This window comes from Chironomus tepperi, unplaced genomic scaffold (assembly GCF_022539635.2).
Source record: "Chironomus tepperi strain 1889 unplaced genomic scaffold, CSIRO-AGI_Ctep_v1 contig_161, whole genome shotgun sequence".
In the NCBI taxonomy this organism is placed as follows: Eukaryota; Metazoa; Arthropoda; class Insecta; order Diptera; family Chironomidae; genus Chironomus; species Chironomus tepperi.
This window is the reverse complement of record NW_027226283.1, coordinates 241,611-258,152: the sequence shown is the minus strand read 5'-3', so window position 1 is coordinate 258,152 and position 16,542 is coordinate 241,611. Positions and strand designations below refer to the sequence as shown.

General features: G+C 32.7%; 5 protein-coding genes across 6 annotated transcripts; 3 read left to right on the top strand and 2 right to left on the bottom strand.

Moving 5' to 3' along the window:
• The first annotated feature begins 514 nt into the window (after positions 1-514).
• Positions 515-2,864, top strand: gudu (Armadillo repeat-containing protein gudu). Its single transcript, XM_070637181.1, has 4 exons — positions 515-1,223; positions 1,300-1,550; positions 1,640-2,671; positions 2,730-2,864. The coding sequence occupies exons 1-4, from the start codon at positions 515-517 to the stop codon at positions 2,862-2,864; spliced, it is 2,127 nt and encodes a 708-aa protein (XP_070493282.1).
• Positions 2,865-2,945: 81 nt separating this feature from the next.
• On the bottom strand, positions 2,946-7,356 carry LOC139088073 (ras-related and estrogen-regulated growth inhibitor-like protein). 2 transcript variants are annotated; one of them, XM_070637097.1, is made up of 4 exons: positions 7,258-7,356; positions 4,156-4,292; positions 3,940-4,095; positions 2,946-3,770 (listed from the first exon to the last, which is right to left on the bottom strand). In XM_070637097.1, the coding sequence occupies exons 2-4, from the start codon at positions 4,288-4,290 to the stop codon at positions 3,168-3,170; spliced, it is 894 nt and encodes a 297-aa protein (XP_070493198.1). In that variant the 5' UTR covers positions 4,291-4,292; positions 7,258-7,356; the 3' UTR covers positions 2,946-3,167. The 2 variants fall into 2 exon arrangements, with proteins under 2 accessions (XP_070493198.1, XP_070493199.1); XM_070637098.1 differs by lacking the exon at positions 7,258-7,356 and adding an exon at positions 5,255-5,350.
• A 13-nt stretch (positions 7,357-7,369) lies between these two features.
• On the top strand, positions 7,370-8,838 carry LOC139088072 (uncharacterized). The gene is made up of 6 exons (XM_070637096.1): positions 7,370-7,405; positions 7,630-8,045; positions 8,102-8,168; positions 8,233-8,481; positions 8,541-8,568; positions 8,630-8,838. Exons 2-6 carry the CDS (start codon positions 7,657-7,659, stop codon positions 8,788-8,790), a joined length of 894 nt encoding a protein of 297 aa, XP_070493197.1. The 5' UTR covers positions 7,370-7,405; positions 7,630-7,656; the 3' UTR covers positions 8,791-8,838.
• Positions 8,839-8,914: 76 nt separating this feature from the next.
• On the top strand, positions 8,915-9,831 carry LOC139088123 (protein YIPF6-like). Its single transcript, XM_070637180.1, has 3 exons — positions 8,915-8,941; positions 9,037-9,144; positions 9,202-9,831. The coding sequence occupies exons 1-3, from the start codon at positions 8,915-8,917 to the stop codon at positions 9,730-9,732; spliced, it is 666 nt and encodes a 221-aa protein (XP_070493281.1). The 3' UTR covers positions 9,733-9,831.
• Positions 9,674-14,999, bottom strand: Tps1 (Trehalose-6-phosphate synthase 1). Its single transcript, XM_070637224.1, is given in 11 exon segments — positions 9,674-10,205; positions 10,260-10,553; positions 10,606-11,288; positions 11,354-11,504; positions 11,563-11,597; positions 11,663-11,942; positions 12,003-12,418; positions 12,504-12,597; positions 12,668-12,817; positions 12,878-12,890; positions 14,687-14,999. Coding segments are annotated over 11 exon segments (2,595 nt in total). The 5' UTR covers positions 14,842-14,999; the 3' UTR covers positions 9,674-9,881.
• Between the last annotated feature and the right edge of the window lie 1,543 nt (positions 15,000-16,542).

Here is a 16,542-nt window from a genome sequence, read left to right as displayed (position 1 = left end):
AAGAGGCAGAGATTGAAGGAGAAATATGTATGTACAGTATAAGAAACAAAAACATAACGTGAGAAGAAGAATACCTTAATGCACACAAGAAGGCATTCATGTGGTTGTGTCTGCGAGCAAAAATTACACTAAAATGTTTGTTATGATTCATGAAATAATTTATTTTCAGCACGAACAGTTTAATTTATATTGAAAAAAAAAAGTACGAAACATTACAAACACTTTTACTTGCAAAAGTCCAACTCTCCCTTTAATGCCTTGCTACTTGTTTTTTTTTGTTGCTTCACTATGACAGCCGGCAATAAAAAAAATCGACATAACAACTTTCTAGAGAATAATTTTTCCGCTTATGAGACTTGTTGCCCATTGTCGTCATAGCAAGCTAAAAATTTTTTTTTATTTGTTTTCCTTTTTCAATAAAAATTCTTTTACATAAAAAAAGAGCTTGTGCATCGCAATTCAGCTTAACTTTACGATTCTGTAAAAAAAGAAAATTTCAAGTAAATATTTCACAATGCCACCGAAGGGAAAGAAGTCTAGGAATAATTCAAAAGATAAAGACAAAGAAAAGGACAAGACAAAGGACTCAAAAGAAAAAGGCAACGTTGATAATAATTTAATGCCACCATTGTTGCAAGTTAGACGGAAAAGTTCTGTATGTAGTTCGTCAATTCGTAGGAAAAGCATTACTGGAAGTTCCACTCGGACAAGTGAAAAGCATCGTGGGGGATATAATAGTGAATCTTCAGAGTCAACTGATGTAGTTTCATCATCAGATGAGGAAGATCGTTGGAAGGAGAGAAATTTAAAGCAGTCAGATCTTCCATCTGAATATTGGCACATCCAGAAACTTGTAAAATATATGAAAGCTGGAAATCAAACAGCAACAGTAGTTGCATTATGCTGTTTAAAAGATCATGACTTAACGACTCAAATAAATCAAATTGCCATTCAGGATGTCGGCGGATTAGAAGTATTGGTCAATTTATTAGAAAGCAATGACTTAAAGTGTCGTTATGGTGCACTGTCTGTGCTGGCAGCAATTTCATTAAATTTGGATATTCGCAGAAGTATTGTAGACCTTGGTGGCATTCCTTTACTTGTTAATATTCTCTCTGAACCATCAAAGGATTTAAAAGTACTTGCGGCTGAAACAATTGCAAATGTTGGTAAAGTGAGATTAGCACGAAAGCTTGTACGACGTTTCGGGGGAATTAGTGGCAGTAAGTAGCATATAAAATAGAAAAGTTTTCATTGTTCAACGTTAACAATTTACAATTTCATTTCATACAAAAAAAGTTGTTGATTTACTAGATGTGCCTGTGAGTTGCCTTACAACTCCACAAGAAAATCTCACTCAAAGCCAAAAGGAACAACTTGCTATGGCAACAGCTGGAGCAAGGGCTTTATGGTCGTTATCAGAGTCGAGACACAATAAAGAGATTATGAGGCGTAGTGGAGTGATACCGCTTATGGCTCGTCTACTTCAAAGTATACACATTGAAACTGTTGTTCCAATTATGGGATGTGTACAACAATGTGCTTCACAGGTATTTCCTTTTACATTATTATTTTCTTCTTCCTTTTTTTATATTCTTTTATTATAAGTTAAGATGCTAATAGCTTTTTAATTTTAAAGCGAGATTATCAATTAGCAATTGCCACAGAAGGAATGATCCATAATATCGTAGTTCATTTGTCATCAGATAATTTTGATCTAAAAATGCAATGCAGTTCTGCAATATTTAAAACTGCAAGTGATAAAATAGCTCGTGATATTGTACGAGAAGCTGGTGGATTGGAATCACTTGTTGCCATTGTTAAAGATAAATCCATACGTGAAAATAAAGCATTACTTGCAGCTGCAACTGGAGCAATATGGAAATGTGCAACTGCATCACCAGCAAATGTAAAACGTTTAGATCAACTCAAAATCATGCACATTCTTGTACAATTATTGAGTGATGAGAATGATGATGTACTGACTAATGCAGCTGGTGCAATATCGGAATGTGTTAAATTCCAAAATAATCGCGACTTGTTACGTTCAATTGGTGGGTTAGCACTTCTCGTAAATCTACTTAATGGCACACATCCACCAATGTTAGAGAACATATCAAAAGCATTAACGGAATGTGCAAGTGATTCTGAAAGTATGCAAGCAATGGAAGAGCTTGATGCAATTAGACTAATTTGGTCTTTATTGAAGAATACACATTCACGTGTGCAAGCATATGCAGCACTTGCTTTATGTCCGTGCATAAAGAATGCAAAAAATTCTGGGGAACTTGTGAGAAGTTTTGTTGGTGCTTTGGAACTTGTTGTTGGTCTTTTAAAGTCCCGTGATAATTTAGTCCTTGCTTCCGTTTGTGCTGCAATATCAATAATTGCAAAAGATAAAGAAAATCTTGCAGTTTTAACAGATCATAAAGTTATTCAGATGTTAGCAAGCTTGGTATATACGACAGATGATATGCTGAGAGAGCATTTAGCTGCAGCAATTGCATCTTGTGCTCCTTATGGGAATAATACTCAGGAGTTGGGTCGATTGAAAACTGTTACGCCAATTGTTGGCTATATGGTTAGTGATAATCCAAAAGTTCATCGAACAACGGCAATGGCTCTACAAAAACTCTCAGCAGATCCACAAAACTGTATTACAATGCATGCTGTATGTATTCCATTTAATTTTTTTTGTACGTGATGACTTCATTTTGATATTTTTTCAGAGTGGAGTTGTTCCTTTCTTGTTAGAAACTGTTGGATCTGAAGACAAAGAATTGCAAGAAGCTTCCGCTGGATGTTTAAAGAATATTCGGGAACTTGCATTAAGAGCTGAAGAATATGCTACATTCCAGCCATAAACGGTTATATTGAATTCAAATTTTTGATTCAGATATTCAGCACATTTATTGTTTAAATTTAATAAATACGTTACAGCTTGTTTCATATATTGAATAATGAATTGAGTTATAGTTGGAACATTTTGCAAAATAATAGGTATTTATAATGTTTGGCCTTTATAAACATTTAAAAAAAATTTAAGCAACTTCTTAGAAGATTCCATTATGCCAAAATGGCTTCAAATGTTACCAATATACCAAAATATATATTATCTGTGACCACTCGAAAAATGTTGTGAATAAAGTAGAGTTTAAACACAAATTTTAATAGCTTACATGACCACGCATAGACATTGAGTTTCGCCTGTTGACCATACGATACATTGAAAAGGACTTTGTTGATGATGACATTAAAGGAGATGTAATTTTCCATTTCCTAGTCTTTGACATCATTAAATTTCCATCAGTTTTGGCTCTCGACCGGAATGGTTCAGCATTGTTCATGGACGATGGTTCAAGTTCATCAAACTCATCAACTTCTTCTTCATCCTCATTCCATGTTGACCTAGTTCTATCAAATAGCAATACTGATCTTCTTCTATCATCTTGTAGATCGCAATAAATGGATAAAATTTTATCGGGGCTTAATACCATTTCAACATCGGAATGTATAGTCATTGATAATCTTATGTTGTCGCTCTTTGATCTTTTCAATTTTGGAAATTTCGAGAAGAATCGCCAAAATCGACACATATCTCGAAAAACTCCTTGAACATCATCAATACTCTCTCTTGTTGTAATCTCATGGAAGCAGACACATCCAATATCTTCACAACGTCTTTTGCCTTCATCTTTTGTTACCATACGGTCATAAATTTGATCAACTTTATTTGCAACAAGTAATACTGGGGCATCAATGAATCCATCCTGATAAAAATAGATAAAAGTTTTAAGCTACAGAACTAATCGAACATAATTAATTAAATTTGGATCACAAAATCTCTATCTTTGGATAAATTTGTCTTATTTGGTTCATTACTGTCGCGTCAGTTAGAAGGATTCTGTGTTACATATGCTATATCCTCATACCAATTACCTTATTTATCTTTCGCCTCCGCTTAATGTAATTTATGAGAAATTTTAGTCTATTAACTTCTTCGAAGCTACATTTGTCGGTTACACTATAGACTATGATAAATGCATCGCCCCATCTTATATTGGTCTCAAACTGATTAATTAAGCTTTCACTTTCCTTTGAATAAAATATTAAGAAACTTAGACAATTGCATAAAGATATAGTAAGGAAGCCAACCTGGTTGTTTATACCACAAGAATCCAGTATTTCAAAATTAACAGTTTCATTGTCAATGACGGTGTTGAAATTGTATATTCTTTCTTGGGAGTCATATTCGCCTATAAATCTTTTCGTTATGAATCGCACTACCATCGCTAGAAACATTAAAATGTGCTTTTTAGCAGGGCTGTGTGTTTTTTAATGACATTTTTTTAAATAATTTGGTGAAGTTTTGAGACCGTCCAATAATGAAGTCAAGCAATTATCATTTTCGCGAGAAGCACTACGAATTTACTATGCATCACTACGTCACCGTGCAACGGTAAGACGCGAAGTTGTCCTAATGCGCCCATAAAGGCTCATTTCAATCCATTATGTGGAGAATTCACGACTATCATCCCAAACAGCATTAAATCCGGCATCATGCCAGAATCACGCCGGCCTGGTGCCAACATTTTGGCTTGATAAATAGGTTTGTTCTATTTGGGCAAGCCTGTAGCATTGGTAACAAGTTTGGCTTGTTATAATTTATTTAGAATCAGAAGCTAATAACTTCTTAAGAGATGCACATCAGAGATATGGCTTATAAATAAAATTATCGAAACATCTCAGATCAACTTCATTTGCGGACGAATCACTAAATCACCAAAAATAGCTAAACATGTAATTTATGCAGAATTGAACATTCATGCTGAGGGCCACTGAATTTAGACCAAAAGAATTTTACTTCAATTCGAACCTTCACAGCATATGAGGAAGTTGAAACAAAAAGTAAAGTAAATTGACATGTGTTGCGCTTTACATTAATGATAACTTTTCTATTTTCTAATATAAACAATAAAAATTAAATCATAAAATTCATTTTCATGGACAGTTCATTAACAAAGTAAGTACGAGCACTACAACATTTATTTTAATACTTTGAATCATTTTCTGAAGATATTTAATTTGTTATTCTTTATAATCAGGTGTGGACAACCTTTTATTTTTCGCGGCATACCTTGGCCGTAAGCCTGACCGAAATTCCACAAGACATATTCAATTTTAGCAGAACAGTAAGGTGCCGCGACACACAGTTTGCCCATCACTGCGTTACATGCTAGGTATGACGCATCACCATAATTTGTAGCTTTTTGGCAACATTTAGACAGATTGCAAACATTTATATCTGTTTATTTTCATATCCAATAGCTCATAAAAATCACCGAAAATAACTCAAGCACATCCATTTCATACAATAATATTGTTCATCAACTTGCCACTCTTTCCTACAAATGATTGACCCAAGACAACAACTTTTAATTTTGTTGGTGTCTTTGGTTTTTGATTGTTTATTTTTAAGTTAATTCCAGCCATGCTTAATGTTCACTTTTAATCCAGAACCACTAGTCAAAAGTATATCTTATCCATCAATAATTCTCTGAAATAAATCCGCGACTTACATTCAACGGTTAATAAATGAAAATGTGTTGACAACGTTTACGGCATGCATGCTTTATAAAGTTTTTCAATGTAACAACAGAAAAGAGCTGAAAGGACGTAGAGAGAAAAGAGAGTCTAGCTACATATATGAGAGAAGTAGTCGAGTAGAATGTGTGAAATTTGTAAGTAACATTTTAATAAATTAAACATTCTCACATTTATTGTGCGCTAGTATTGTAAACAAATTAAATGGAAGTGACATGTGATGTTATGAGAGTTTAATGCTGATAATTATTATTGACACCGCATCAATATATGGAAATTTTTGTATGTAAATCATTCCGCATTTATTTTCAAACAAAAACAACAGCAACAAACATAAGAATGAGAGCTGAGCTGATAAGATACTTTTTTGTTTCAAAACGTGCTCACTATTTGAAATCATATGATCAATGTTATGGTAGGCTGTAGATTTGTTTATTTTTTGGTATTATTTCAATTCTATATGCGATGCGGTTAGAGAGCTTTTTATAGGAATTAGATTGGCATATATAGAACGACATAAGAATTCGCATTAAAATTTTGGAATTTTTATTGTCTCAATGTGTCTTTGTAAATGAGCCTACATGTGTACACATACTTTCTTTCTAAGTGAGATTCTTTCATTTCATTGTATGATTTAGGTTTTAAATTGCAGAGTTGTTAAGGTTTTCTAAGAATTTATTTTGGGAAGAGTTTACAATTTCAGCATTAAATCTGGGAAATTTCTATAAATTTAGATGAATTCATTCACTTCCCCGCAAGAAGATCCATTATCAAGATTCAGTCCCGAGCAACACAAATGAAAAAGACTCCGTCACGGAACTTTAAAGGTAAAACTAATTTGGTGTTAATAATCAAAGGGAAGCCGCCTGTTTGACAGCCAGACGGCTTTTATTTGGTGCCAGTACAAGAGATTTAGCGGAACTTTAAGAACTCCGTAACAGCTTAATATGTTAGGGACCAGAGTGTGACTGTCTCAAATTCGAGTCAATCTGTTTGGGATGATCAATATTTATGTGAAAATGAAAATTAACTGTCAAAAAATTTGAATTTTTGTCAAGGGGAAATTTCCACGGGGTTAGAAAAATAAACAAATAAAAATCGTATTTTTGTTAATCGCTAGTTGCTAAGTTCAAGTGAAGGGATTTCAATACCGGTATTAAAACTCTATTGTTCAAGACAAGTTGGAATTATTTAGATCCTTTAAATTCCTAAATTGTTAAAGTATTTCAAATTATTCTAATTTATAAGATTAAAACTTTACACACTTAGTGTCATGCTAGTTTAGTTTTTTCTTAAATTAAATCCCATTGAATCATGACAAGCGGAGCGGGAACATTGTAAGAAATTAGGCATTTTTCCAGACGCTTTTAAGTAATTGGAAAACAAGTTAAAAACTTTTTAAGACAGTTAATAAAACTTGTGATGACAACTCTGATCGAATATCATCTCCAACTAAAGTGATTCTAGACGTAATTTCAATTAATGTAACTGTTTTTACATGCATTCTCAATATTCCTCGTGGCAAATGATTCAACATGTTGTTTTTGAAAATTGAGTCTCATATAAATCGCAAACATTTAGTCAGTACCAGTTAAATCGAAAATTGCCGGAGGCATCATCAACATGGAAGATTATTGACCGGTTAATACTCACATACGAATTACTTAATTCGTGACAATATATGTAAAAAAATTCAAAAAATAATTTCGGACACTTATCAAATTGTTGCTATGTATTTGAACTTTTTAAAATCTTTTTTTGGATTAGTCTAAGTTCAGATTCAAACCAGAGCAAACCTGCGGTAAGGTTGATGAATTAAAAATATAATTTAATCTACACATTCAATTAATCTACAAATATTATAATTTTAATTAATGAAAATTTATAAGACGAAACATTGCACTGATGTATCTTATTGCTCTATTATTCTACAATCAATGGCGCTCGTTTTATAAGTTTTGATTAAGAATTACAGCTCGGGGCAAGATAACGAATATTTAATTACTCGATTGTTTACATTTACAGATCATTTTTCTGAAAAAATAAATAAATATGACAATCGTACGAAGTCTCCTATTAATTCCCATCCTCACATTTTGTTTTGTTAGTTCATTCAAGTTAGTTGAACAGTTAGATCTGAATAAAGAGACTGAAATGGAAGATTTGGATCATTATTTAGAAAATTATTTTTCGGAAGATAAGCCGTTTGCTCTGTTACTTGATTATGACGGAACTTTGGCTCCAATCGCTCCAAATCCGAACTTAACTTATATGACTGATTACACAACAGAAGCATTAGTAAATATTTCATCAAATCCGAACGTACTTCTCGCGATTATTTCGGGACGAGGAGTTGATGACGTAAAAAAGAAGGTTAATATTCCGAATATCATTTACGGCGGAAATCATGGCTTAGAAATTTTATACCCCAATGGAACTCGGTAAGTATGAAGTCATGCATGAGTATGAAGTCATAATATTAATATTTTTTAATTAGATACAACCATGAGATTCCTGCTGACGCAAAGGAAAATTTCAAGCAAATTGTATCACAGCTAGAGAATGTGAGATTTTTGTCTTAAATAAATAAATGTACATGTGTTTATTAATTTAAATGAATAATGTCAGATATGCAGAAAAGGAGCTTGGGTAGAAAATAAGAAGTTTTCATTAACATTCCATTACCGAGCTGTGCCTGATGATGAACATGATATCATAAGAGATGAGGCTAAGAAAATCATTGAATCTCATGGATACTCAGCAAATCAAGCACATTGCGCAATTGAAGCTAAACCACCTGTAGTATGGCATAAAGGCAAAGCTGCTGACTATATCTTAAACTACCAATATGGACCAAACTGGAGAAATGAAATTCATGTAAGGTTAAACAAAATATTTCAGATTTGACCATGAATTCATTTATTTTTTCATCACAGGCTGTTTTCGCTGGAGATGATACTACTGGTAAATCATATACTTCCTTAATATCCCAATTTATCTAGCATAAAGTTTATTAAATTTACAGACGAAGACATCTTTGAATTATTGAAAGGTATGGGTGTTACTTTTAGAGTAACAAAAGATCCAAACATTGAGACCAAAGCACTTTATAAACTTCCATCCACTGAAGCTGTTACAAAGGTTTTACAATGGCTTGATAATAAGTTTTGTAGATCATGCAAATAAACGAATTTTTTTTATGTTCGAAAAATAAAATCGAAAATTCGAAATTGATTTGTTTACGTTTTTCTTATTGTTCGTGTGAATAATATTTTTTGCAGAGAAAAAATAGAAAATTAATTAAATAAAAATGAATAGTGAAGACGAAAGGTTTGAGGTAGGGCTGTCTGCATTGACAATTATCTGTTCTTTAATTCCGTATTAAAGGAAATTGAAATATTAAAGGATTTAACATTATTTTGAAATTTTTAGATTGGTGACGACTTAAGTGGCAATTTAACAGTTCCTTCAAAGAGTTCCAGGGGCACTATCAAAACATCTAACTTTGATACATTAGATGAGCCAATTAGAGATACAATTGTGAGTTTAAATTTGAATTTAAAGCAATTAAATGAGTTTAAAATTATCATTTATTAGATGCGGGATTTAAACGCTGTAATCAGCAAGTTCAGACACGTCCTCAATCCTAAACAGAAAAATAATATGCTTAAAGAGTGGGATCTATGGGGACCTTTATTACTTTGTACAACAATGGCAACAATACTTCAAACTTCCTACGAAGGAGATGTGAATCCAGATAGCGGCGGACCTGAATTTGCGGAAGTCTTTTTAATCGTCTGGTTTGGAGCTGGAATTGTGACATTAAATTCAAAATTACTTGGAGGTCAAATATCATTTTTCCAGTCAGTATGTGTATTGGGATATTGTCTTACTCCGCTTGCATTAAGTCTTGTATGCTGTAAAGTTATTCTCATACTATTTACGCAAACCGGCTTCTTCTTCTTCTTGAGAATAGTAATCTCAATGCTTGGATTCTGTTGGGCAACATATGCTTCAATAATGTTTATGGGAGATAGTCAGCCACCAAAAAGAAAAGCATTAGTTATTTATCCAATGTTCTTATTTTATTTTGTTATATCTTGGTTAGTTGCTTCTCATACAAATTAATATGAATATTATAAAAATCTATGCTAAATTATATTCAAGTGTAAATTGCGCCTAGCTATATGGAATTTGAAAAATAAAGAAAGGAAGAAGTATTTTCATTAAAAATGTTTATGCGGTTTTTGTAACTAGAACTAAGAAATATGAAATTTTTATTCTATCGATTCATCAGCACTACTTTGATCAGCAGACAAGCATGGTGATGGCAATGGACTTGATCGTGGACTTCTAGACGGACTTCTTGTTAAATCGAATGACATGTGTAATGGAAATCCAACATTATTTGGGAACGTAGCATTGGGCTTTTTTGGTCTAGAATTATTCGAGATCTTTCTGGGTCTTTTGTTCATAAAATGTCTTTCAACCCATTTAAGCATAGTTAAAACGGAATCTGTAGATGGAAGACGGCGTTCGGCTGCAGTCTTGATGATATTTGAGCTAGCGATACGGAATGTAGCAGCAACACCACGTAGAGCCTGTAAGAGAATAAGTATTATATCAAAGATTAAGCTAAATTACTATAAATGTACCATCATAGCATCTTCATCAGTGACGTCATCACCAGCGTAAATGATTTTAATTCTTTCACTCCAATCAACACCGAAGGCTGTTCTAAGAATATAAATTGAAGCACGACCCTTATTCCAAGGTACAGGAGGCTTAGCTTCTAAGGCACAATGAGCATCTGTTGACTTGAATCCATAGAATTCCATCAAACCACGAGCTTTTTCAAGCATTGCTGGACGAAGTTCATTTGGTGTATCACGATAATGGAAGGTTAAAAGAGCACCTTTGTTTTCTACCCAAGCTCCATCACGACAGACCTAAATTTAAAATATTGAGTCATGATTCACAAAAAACGTAATCAATACTTACGGAATCTTGTAAAGCTTTAAGCAAGTTGCTAACTTTCTCTTCATATTCAACGGGCATAGGATGAACGAATTTGCTGCCATCGGGATGTAAGATTTCTAAACCATGTTTACCTGCATATGTAATGCCTTCAATTCCTACCATATTTTTGACATTCTCGACACCACGACCGGAAATGACAGCTATATAGACATCCGAAATGTTGCTTAATCTTTGTAAAACATTCTTTGTTTCTGGTGGCAATGTAGCCAAATCAGGATGTGGTGCAATTGGAGACAATGTACCGTCGTAATCAAGCAATAAAGCAAGTTTGTGTGAATATCCGATGTAGCTGGAAGGAGATTAAACTGGTTAATGAAGTTCAGAGAAACAGATTTAAAGTTCAACATACTTGAGCAAATAGTCATCGAAATCATCGATTGTTACTGGTTGCAATCGAGTTGTTCCAATATCATCTTCTTCTAAACCAGATCCCATTGCTTTTAAGAACGATCTCATCCAATGATTGACATCATGTTCCATTTCTCTTCGTCTAAGTCGACTCATTCTCAATGATCTTTCATCTTCAGGCATTGTTAAGGCACGATGAATTACTTCAGCAGCAGCACCAATTTCATATGGATTGCACAATAAAGCTTCGTGCATCGTTTCTCCAGCACCGGCGAATGGACTTACAATTAAGACACCTAAGTATGCATGTATAGAGTTTAAGGGTCAATACAATTTTGGATATATTTAATAAGTCATGTACCTGGCGGTTCATTTATTTGACATGCTACAAATTCTTTAGCTACAAGGTTCATGCCATCACGTAAAGGTGTAACCAAAGCTACAGCAGCATCACGATAGTAAGCAGCAAGTTCACTTTGTCCAACACATCCGAAAATGTAACGGATTGGAGCCTACACGAAAAATAAATTAGCACCAAAGTAGGAATAAGATAGGAATAATAGACTTTACCCAAACTGCAGTTGAAAATCGACCATTAATGCGACCTGATATACAAAAAAGTAATAAAAATTAATCTCTTCCAGTAAGATTAATTTAATTAAATACATACCAACAAGTTGATCCATTTCTTCCTTCAGTTGTTGATATTCAAGTACATCTGTACGTGAAGGTACAGAAATTTGTAAGAAACTCACATTTCCTCTATGTTCTGGATGTTTTTCGAGTAAAATTTCGAAGGCTTTTAGGCGATTCACTAATCCTTTTGTATAATCTAATCTGTCAACACCTAGAATGACCTTCTGTTTAGTTTTAATGACCTTCTTGGCAGATCTTGCTAATTCGACGAAGCGATCGTAGGGTATTCCAATTGGTAGTGGACGGACTCTTACCTGTAGATCATTTTAAATATTAATAATAAATCCTTCATGTCAAGTTAATCATGTACTTACAGAGCGACCACCATGTTCAACCAGTAAGTTCTTGCGATCAACACGACAACCTAGATTCCTTTGGCAACAATCGACAAAGTTTATACAGTAATCTCGAATATGAAATCCGACCATATCACAAGCAAGCATTCCCTGACAGATTTCATCAGACCAAGGAAATAGACGGAAAATGTCCCATGGCGGGAATGGAATGTGCAAGAAAAATGCCAATTGGAATTGAAGATTTTTCTCTTCCGCTTTCTCACGAATATAATTGGCACAAAGCATTAAATGATAATCATGAATCCATACGATTGGAATTCCGGGATTTTGGGGATCAGTGGTGCAACGTTCGATAGCTTCAATTGTCTTATCAGCAAACAGTTTGTTTGCTGCGACATAAGCGCGCCAGTGATCAGCGGAGAAAATGGCACGACCTATTGAATAAAATTTATTTATTTTCGAAATTGATTAATGAGCTCAAGGTTTGTTGACTTATAATTTAAAGTTGATCTATCTTACCCGGCATTGAATGGAAAAGAGGCCAATGCGTTCCATTACAGCATCCATTGTAGTATGCTTCAAAAAGGTCAGGGTCCATATTTACTGTAACCACCTGAGGTTATCAATAGAAAAATAACAGAACGAATTGAAAATTTGTAAGCGGAAATAATTTTTATCAGTACTTGTTTGGATTTTAAGCCAGCTGTAGGAGTCTGATCAGCTGGGTCAGATTCGGGTAATGTTTCATCATTGTAATCAGCGGGTAAATGTATTCCAGGCCATCCGACCCATTGCCCCTTTCCCTTTATCACAACTGGTGCAACTGCAGTTACCTGAATAGTAAATAATCATGAGAATTTATTGAACCGGAAGAGATAAAACTTTCTACTTACTAATCCACCAGCACTGATCCATAACAAAACAATGAAAAGAAATAAAGAATGAGAGAAAAAAAAGTTCAATATTTAATTTTCGAGACGCTACTTTCGTATCATTTATAAACAAAAATAATAAATAAGTACATTAAAAACATTGAATATGACGTAGCTGACGAAGGTCGTAATGTTCAAAAAACATCTTTCTTCTTTCCCATGTAAAGCTCCTATCATAATAATTGTGATGATTATAGGTCACACAGACGTATTAAACAAACGTGTCTTACAATATTCCTTGTGCAAAATATTTGTTTACCGACTTATTAAGTATGAAGTCAATGTTTTTGGTATATGAGATTATTGTTGATTTCCATTCAGAATAATCTGGACATAAAAACTGTTTTATAGCTTTGGTACCGTACCCAATAAGTTTTTAATTGATAACTTGAAACTATGTCTTACTTGATTAAGCTTAGCTTTGAAATAAGCTGTAAGATCTTTGTAATAAGCTACAGCACATTCTACTTAATATCGATGTAAATTGTGATTATAATACTTTATGACATTGATTATAAATGAAATGATAATCTCTGAAATCCTATAAACTATTTCACGTGAACATCACACGCTAAGCTCACTATTTACAATAACTTTTTGATAACGTTCAGCATGCTTACATTAAGGTTGTATGATGATGAGGTAGATATTTTTTTTTCACTGCACTGGGAAGTCAATCTTTGAACTAGTTCTTACTTGGTGACTTTAATCTGATGAGAAATTTTTTCATCGAAACAAATAAATTCAAAGTTCAAGAATAAGTACTAAATTTTTGATTATCATTTCTTTCTCTGTCCATCTACAAAGCAGAGAACTAAATACTACAGCATCAAGCTTCATACTTATGTATTATAGGCTTTCTAATCTTGAAAATTTAAGTTTTTCATTTACGGCTGATTGGGCTAAAATTAATCAATCATTATTAACCCTAAAATATTGGAATCAGCAGTGCTAATTAATTTATTGAATTATAGCTAATTAATTATTGAAATCTATTAAGTGATTTATGTAGTTCCAGATTATCTAAAATAATTTTCAATTTAAAATCTCCCAGATTTTTTAACTCAAAAAATCCAAAAAAATTCAATTTTTTCATAAATTTTTTTGAAGCTGTTAGACATCATTAGAATGCCAAATCTTCTTGGTAGTGACCGAAACCGCACATGACATACGTTTCATGGCATTTGGTATTGGAAATTTGCAAGCGGTAGCTAGCGATAGGGTCAGTTTTTGGTGATTTCTGAAGGCTGGATCACAATGTATCTGAACGGACAGCGATGTAAGAAAATAGGTGAAATTTCATTGAAAACACTAGCTATAAAATGTATAATTATGTCCACACCTTAAGGCTCAAGGAAATAAATGTTTTTATGTCCTTTATTCTATTTTTTCAAGTTTATTTCTTTATTTTTTATGCTAGTCTGTGCATATGATTTAATCCTAGCTTCAAGCTTGCATACTTTCAAAATTTCTGATCACTGGGGTTTTTCTTGGTCGCCGATTAATTATTATTTTTTCCCTGCTTAGACCTTTCTAATTGTTTTAATTTTTATTTGGTATACCCCATTGGCATTGTTACGAAAAAATAAAAAAAAAATTAGAAAATCATTTGAATCAAATGAATCTTTCATCCATGCATGGGGTATGTCCACCACGAAAAACCAATTTTTTGGAATTTTTGCAATCCTTGTTCATGTCGGGATAATTAATTCACACATCAGCACTCAATGTATTTAACACTAATTATTGAAAATAAAATAGTCAACTTACCTTGCTTGACGGTACATTTTCCCATCCTCACCCTTTTTGAGAACAAAAGGCAAGCGATTTGAAACAACAATTAAACTATTACTTTTGACATTTCCGTCTGCAGCTGTGACCGTTATTTCAGGTTCACTTTTAGGCTCATCTACTTCGGCAATCATATTTAATTTATTTATTAAATCAATTTTTCTTAAATTTTAATCAAGTCTTATAAATTCCAAATTTAGCACATTCCAAGTGATAGATGCAAAAAAATAATAATATTACAATTTATTGACAATGATACCGAAGGAAGAGACTTTAATTAGATGTGATGGCATCCACGATTAAAGAAAGACTAAATGAGAATTATTAAAATTGATTTTATTAAAAGTATTTGAAGGACCAGTTGCTTCCTTATCATCTTAATCACTTATATTCTACATATTCAAGTCTGTATCTGTGAGAATTATTAATGTGACAAGTGAATGTTTTGTAGATGAGAGAGAGCAATCATTAATGACTAACAAATAGGTTTTGTTTTGTTTTTCGATCAGTGCTGTTTAGAATTAATGAGTTCGAATTGATCATCGCTTAATTAATACAAGATCAGTTTCAAGGAAATGCAGCATGGTGCAAAATATTTTTCCAAGGAACAGGAATTAAAGAAGGCAAGAGAGGAAATGCGCCTTAATCTAGATTTGTCAAGATATTATAAACTTTCTATCATGTCAATAGCTTATCAATAGACAGCATAAATGTCAATACAATATTTAATTTACATAGCTGATAAGGATTTTTGGAGATGCTGAAAAATAAATAATAAATCCATGCATCAATCATTTATGTTCTGTGAAAATTTTTCATTTTTATTTGTTTCTATTTTGTTACAAATTATGAATTAGTTTTTAATGCTTTTTGGAAAAGCTTTGTTCGTGCAATTCCATAAATAATATTCAAACATCTTTCAATTTTCGATTCCGTTTTTGTATTCATCACAGTCAAGCATGAATTACACTAAAATTCATTAACATATACCAAAAAATAATTTATTAAGCTTTTTACTTTGAGTTTTGAGGAATCATAAATATTGCTTGGGAATCTTAATTATTTTTATATCTGGAATATAAAACTATATAGGGCATGCTGTCCTATCATCTTATTTGCACACAAAAATAAAGCATTCCACAATCTTACTAGAGAGCTTCTACTCATTGAGAAAGTTGAGAGAAAAATTCGGGCTGATAAAGTTCATTTATCCCTGAATACAATGACTCAATTCAACGAATGTTTACTCCTTTTATAAAGCAATGACGAAAAGGTAACACAAATAAACAAAAAAAATCTTCTTAAATTATTTTTTGATATTTTTTCTACATCTGTTTTTTTCATTCTACATCTGAATACATTCTAACTTGTTGATTAAAATGAAAAACAAAATCGTTACAATACATAGTGTCACAATTGATATAGCTTAATTTCAAATTCTTTTTTAAAACATTTCAAAATCATAAAATATAAAATTGCTCATAAAATAAAATAAATGTTGAGATGGAACTCTTTTGATCATTATCGATTATGTTGGCGCACCTTTGCATATTAAAATTCGCAACATTTAAAATCAGAATGATTTATGCTGTGATATTTGCAAAATGTTCTGACTTCCCAAATGACCCATTAGTGCTAGTTTTAATAACTCAAAATGAGTATTGTTGTGGCCAATTTTTACTCATTATGGAATCAGACCGTCGCACTTTGAGAAATTAGTAAAACATTCCTAATTTGCAAGGATGAATAAATATTAGACCGGCCAGACATTATTATTTGAATAAATGAGGACTTGATTAGGACATTCCTATGAGACGGTCATTAATGGCATCAAT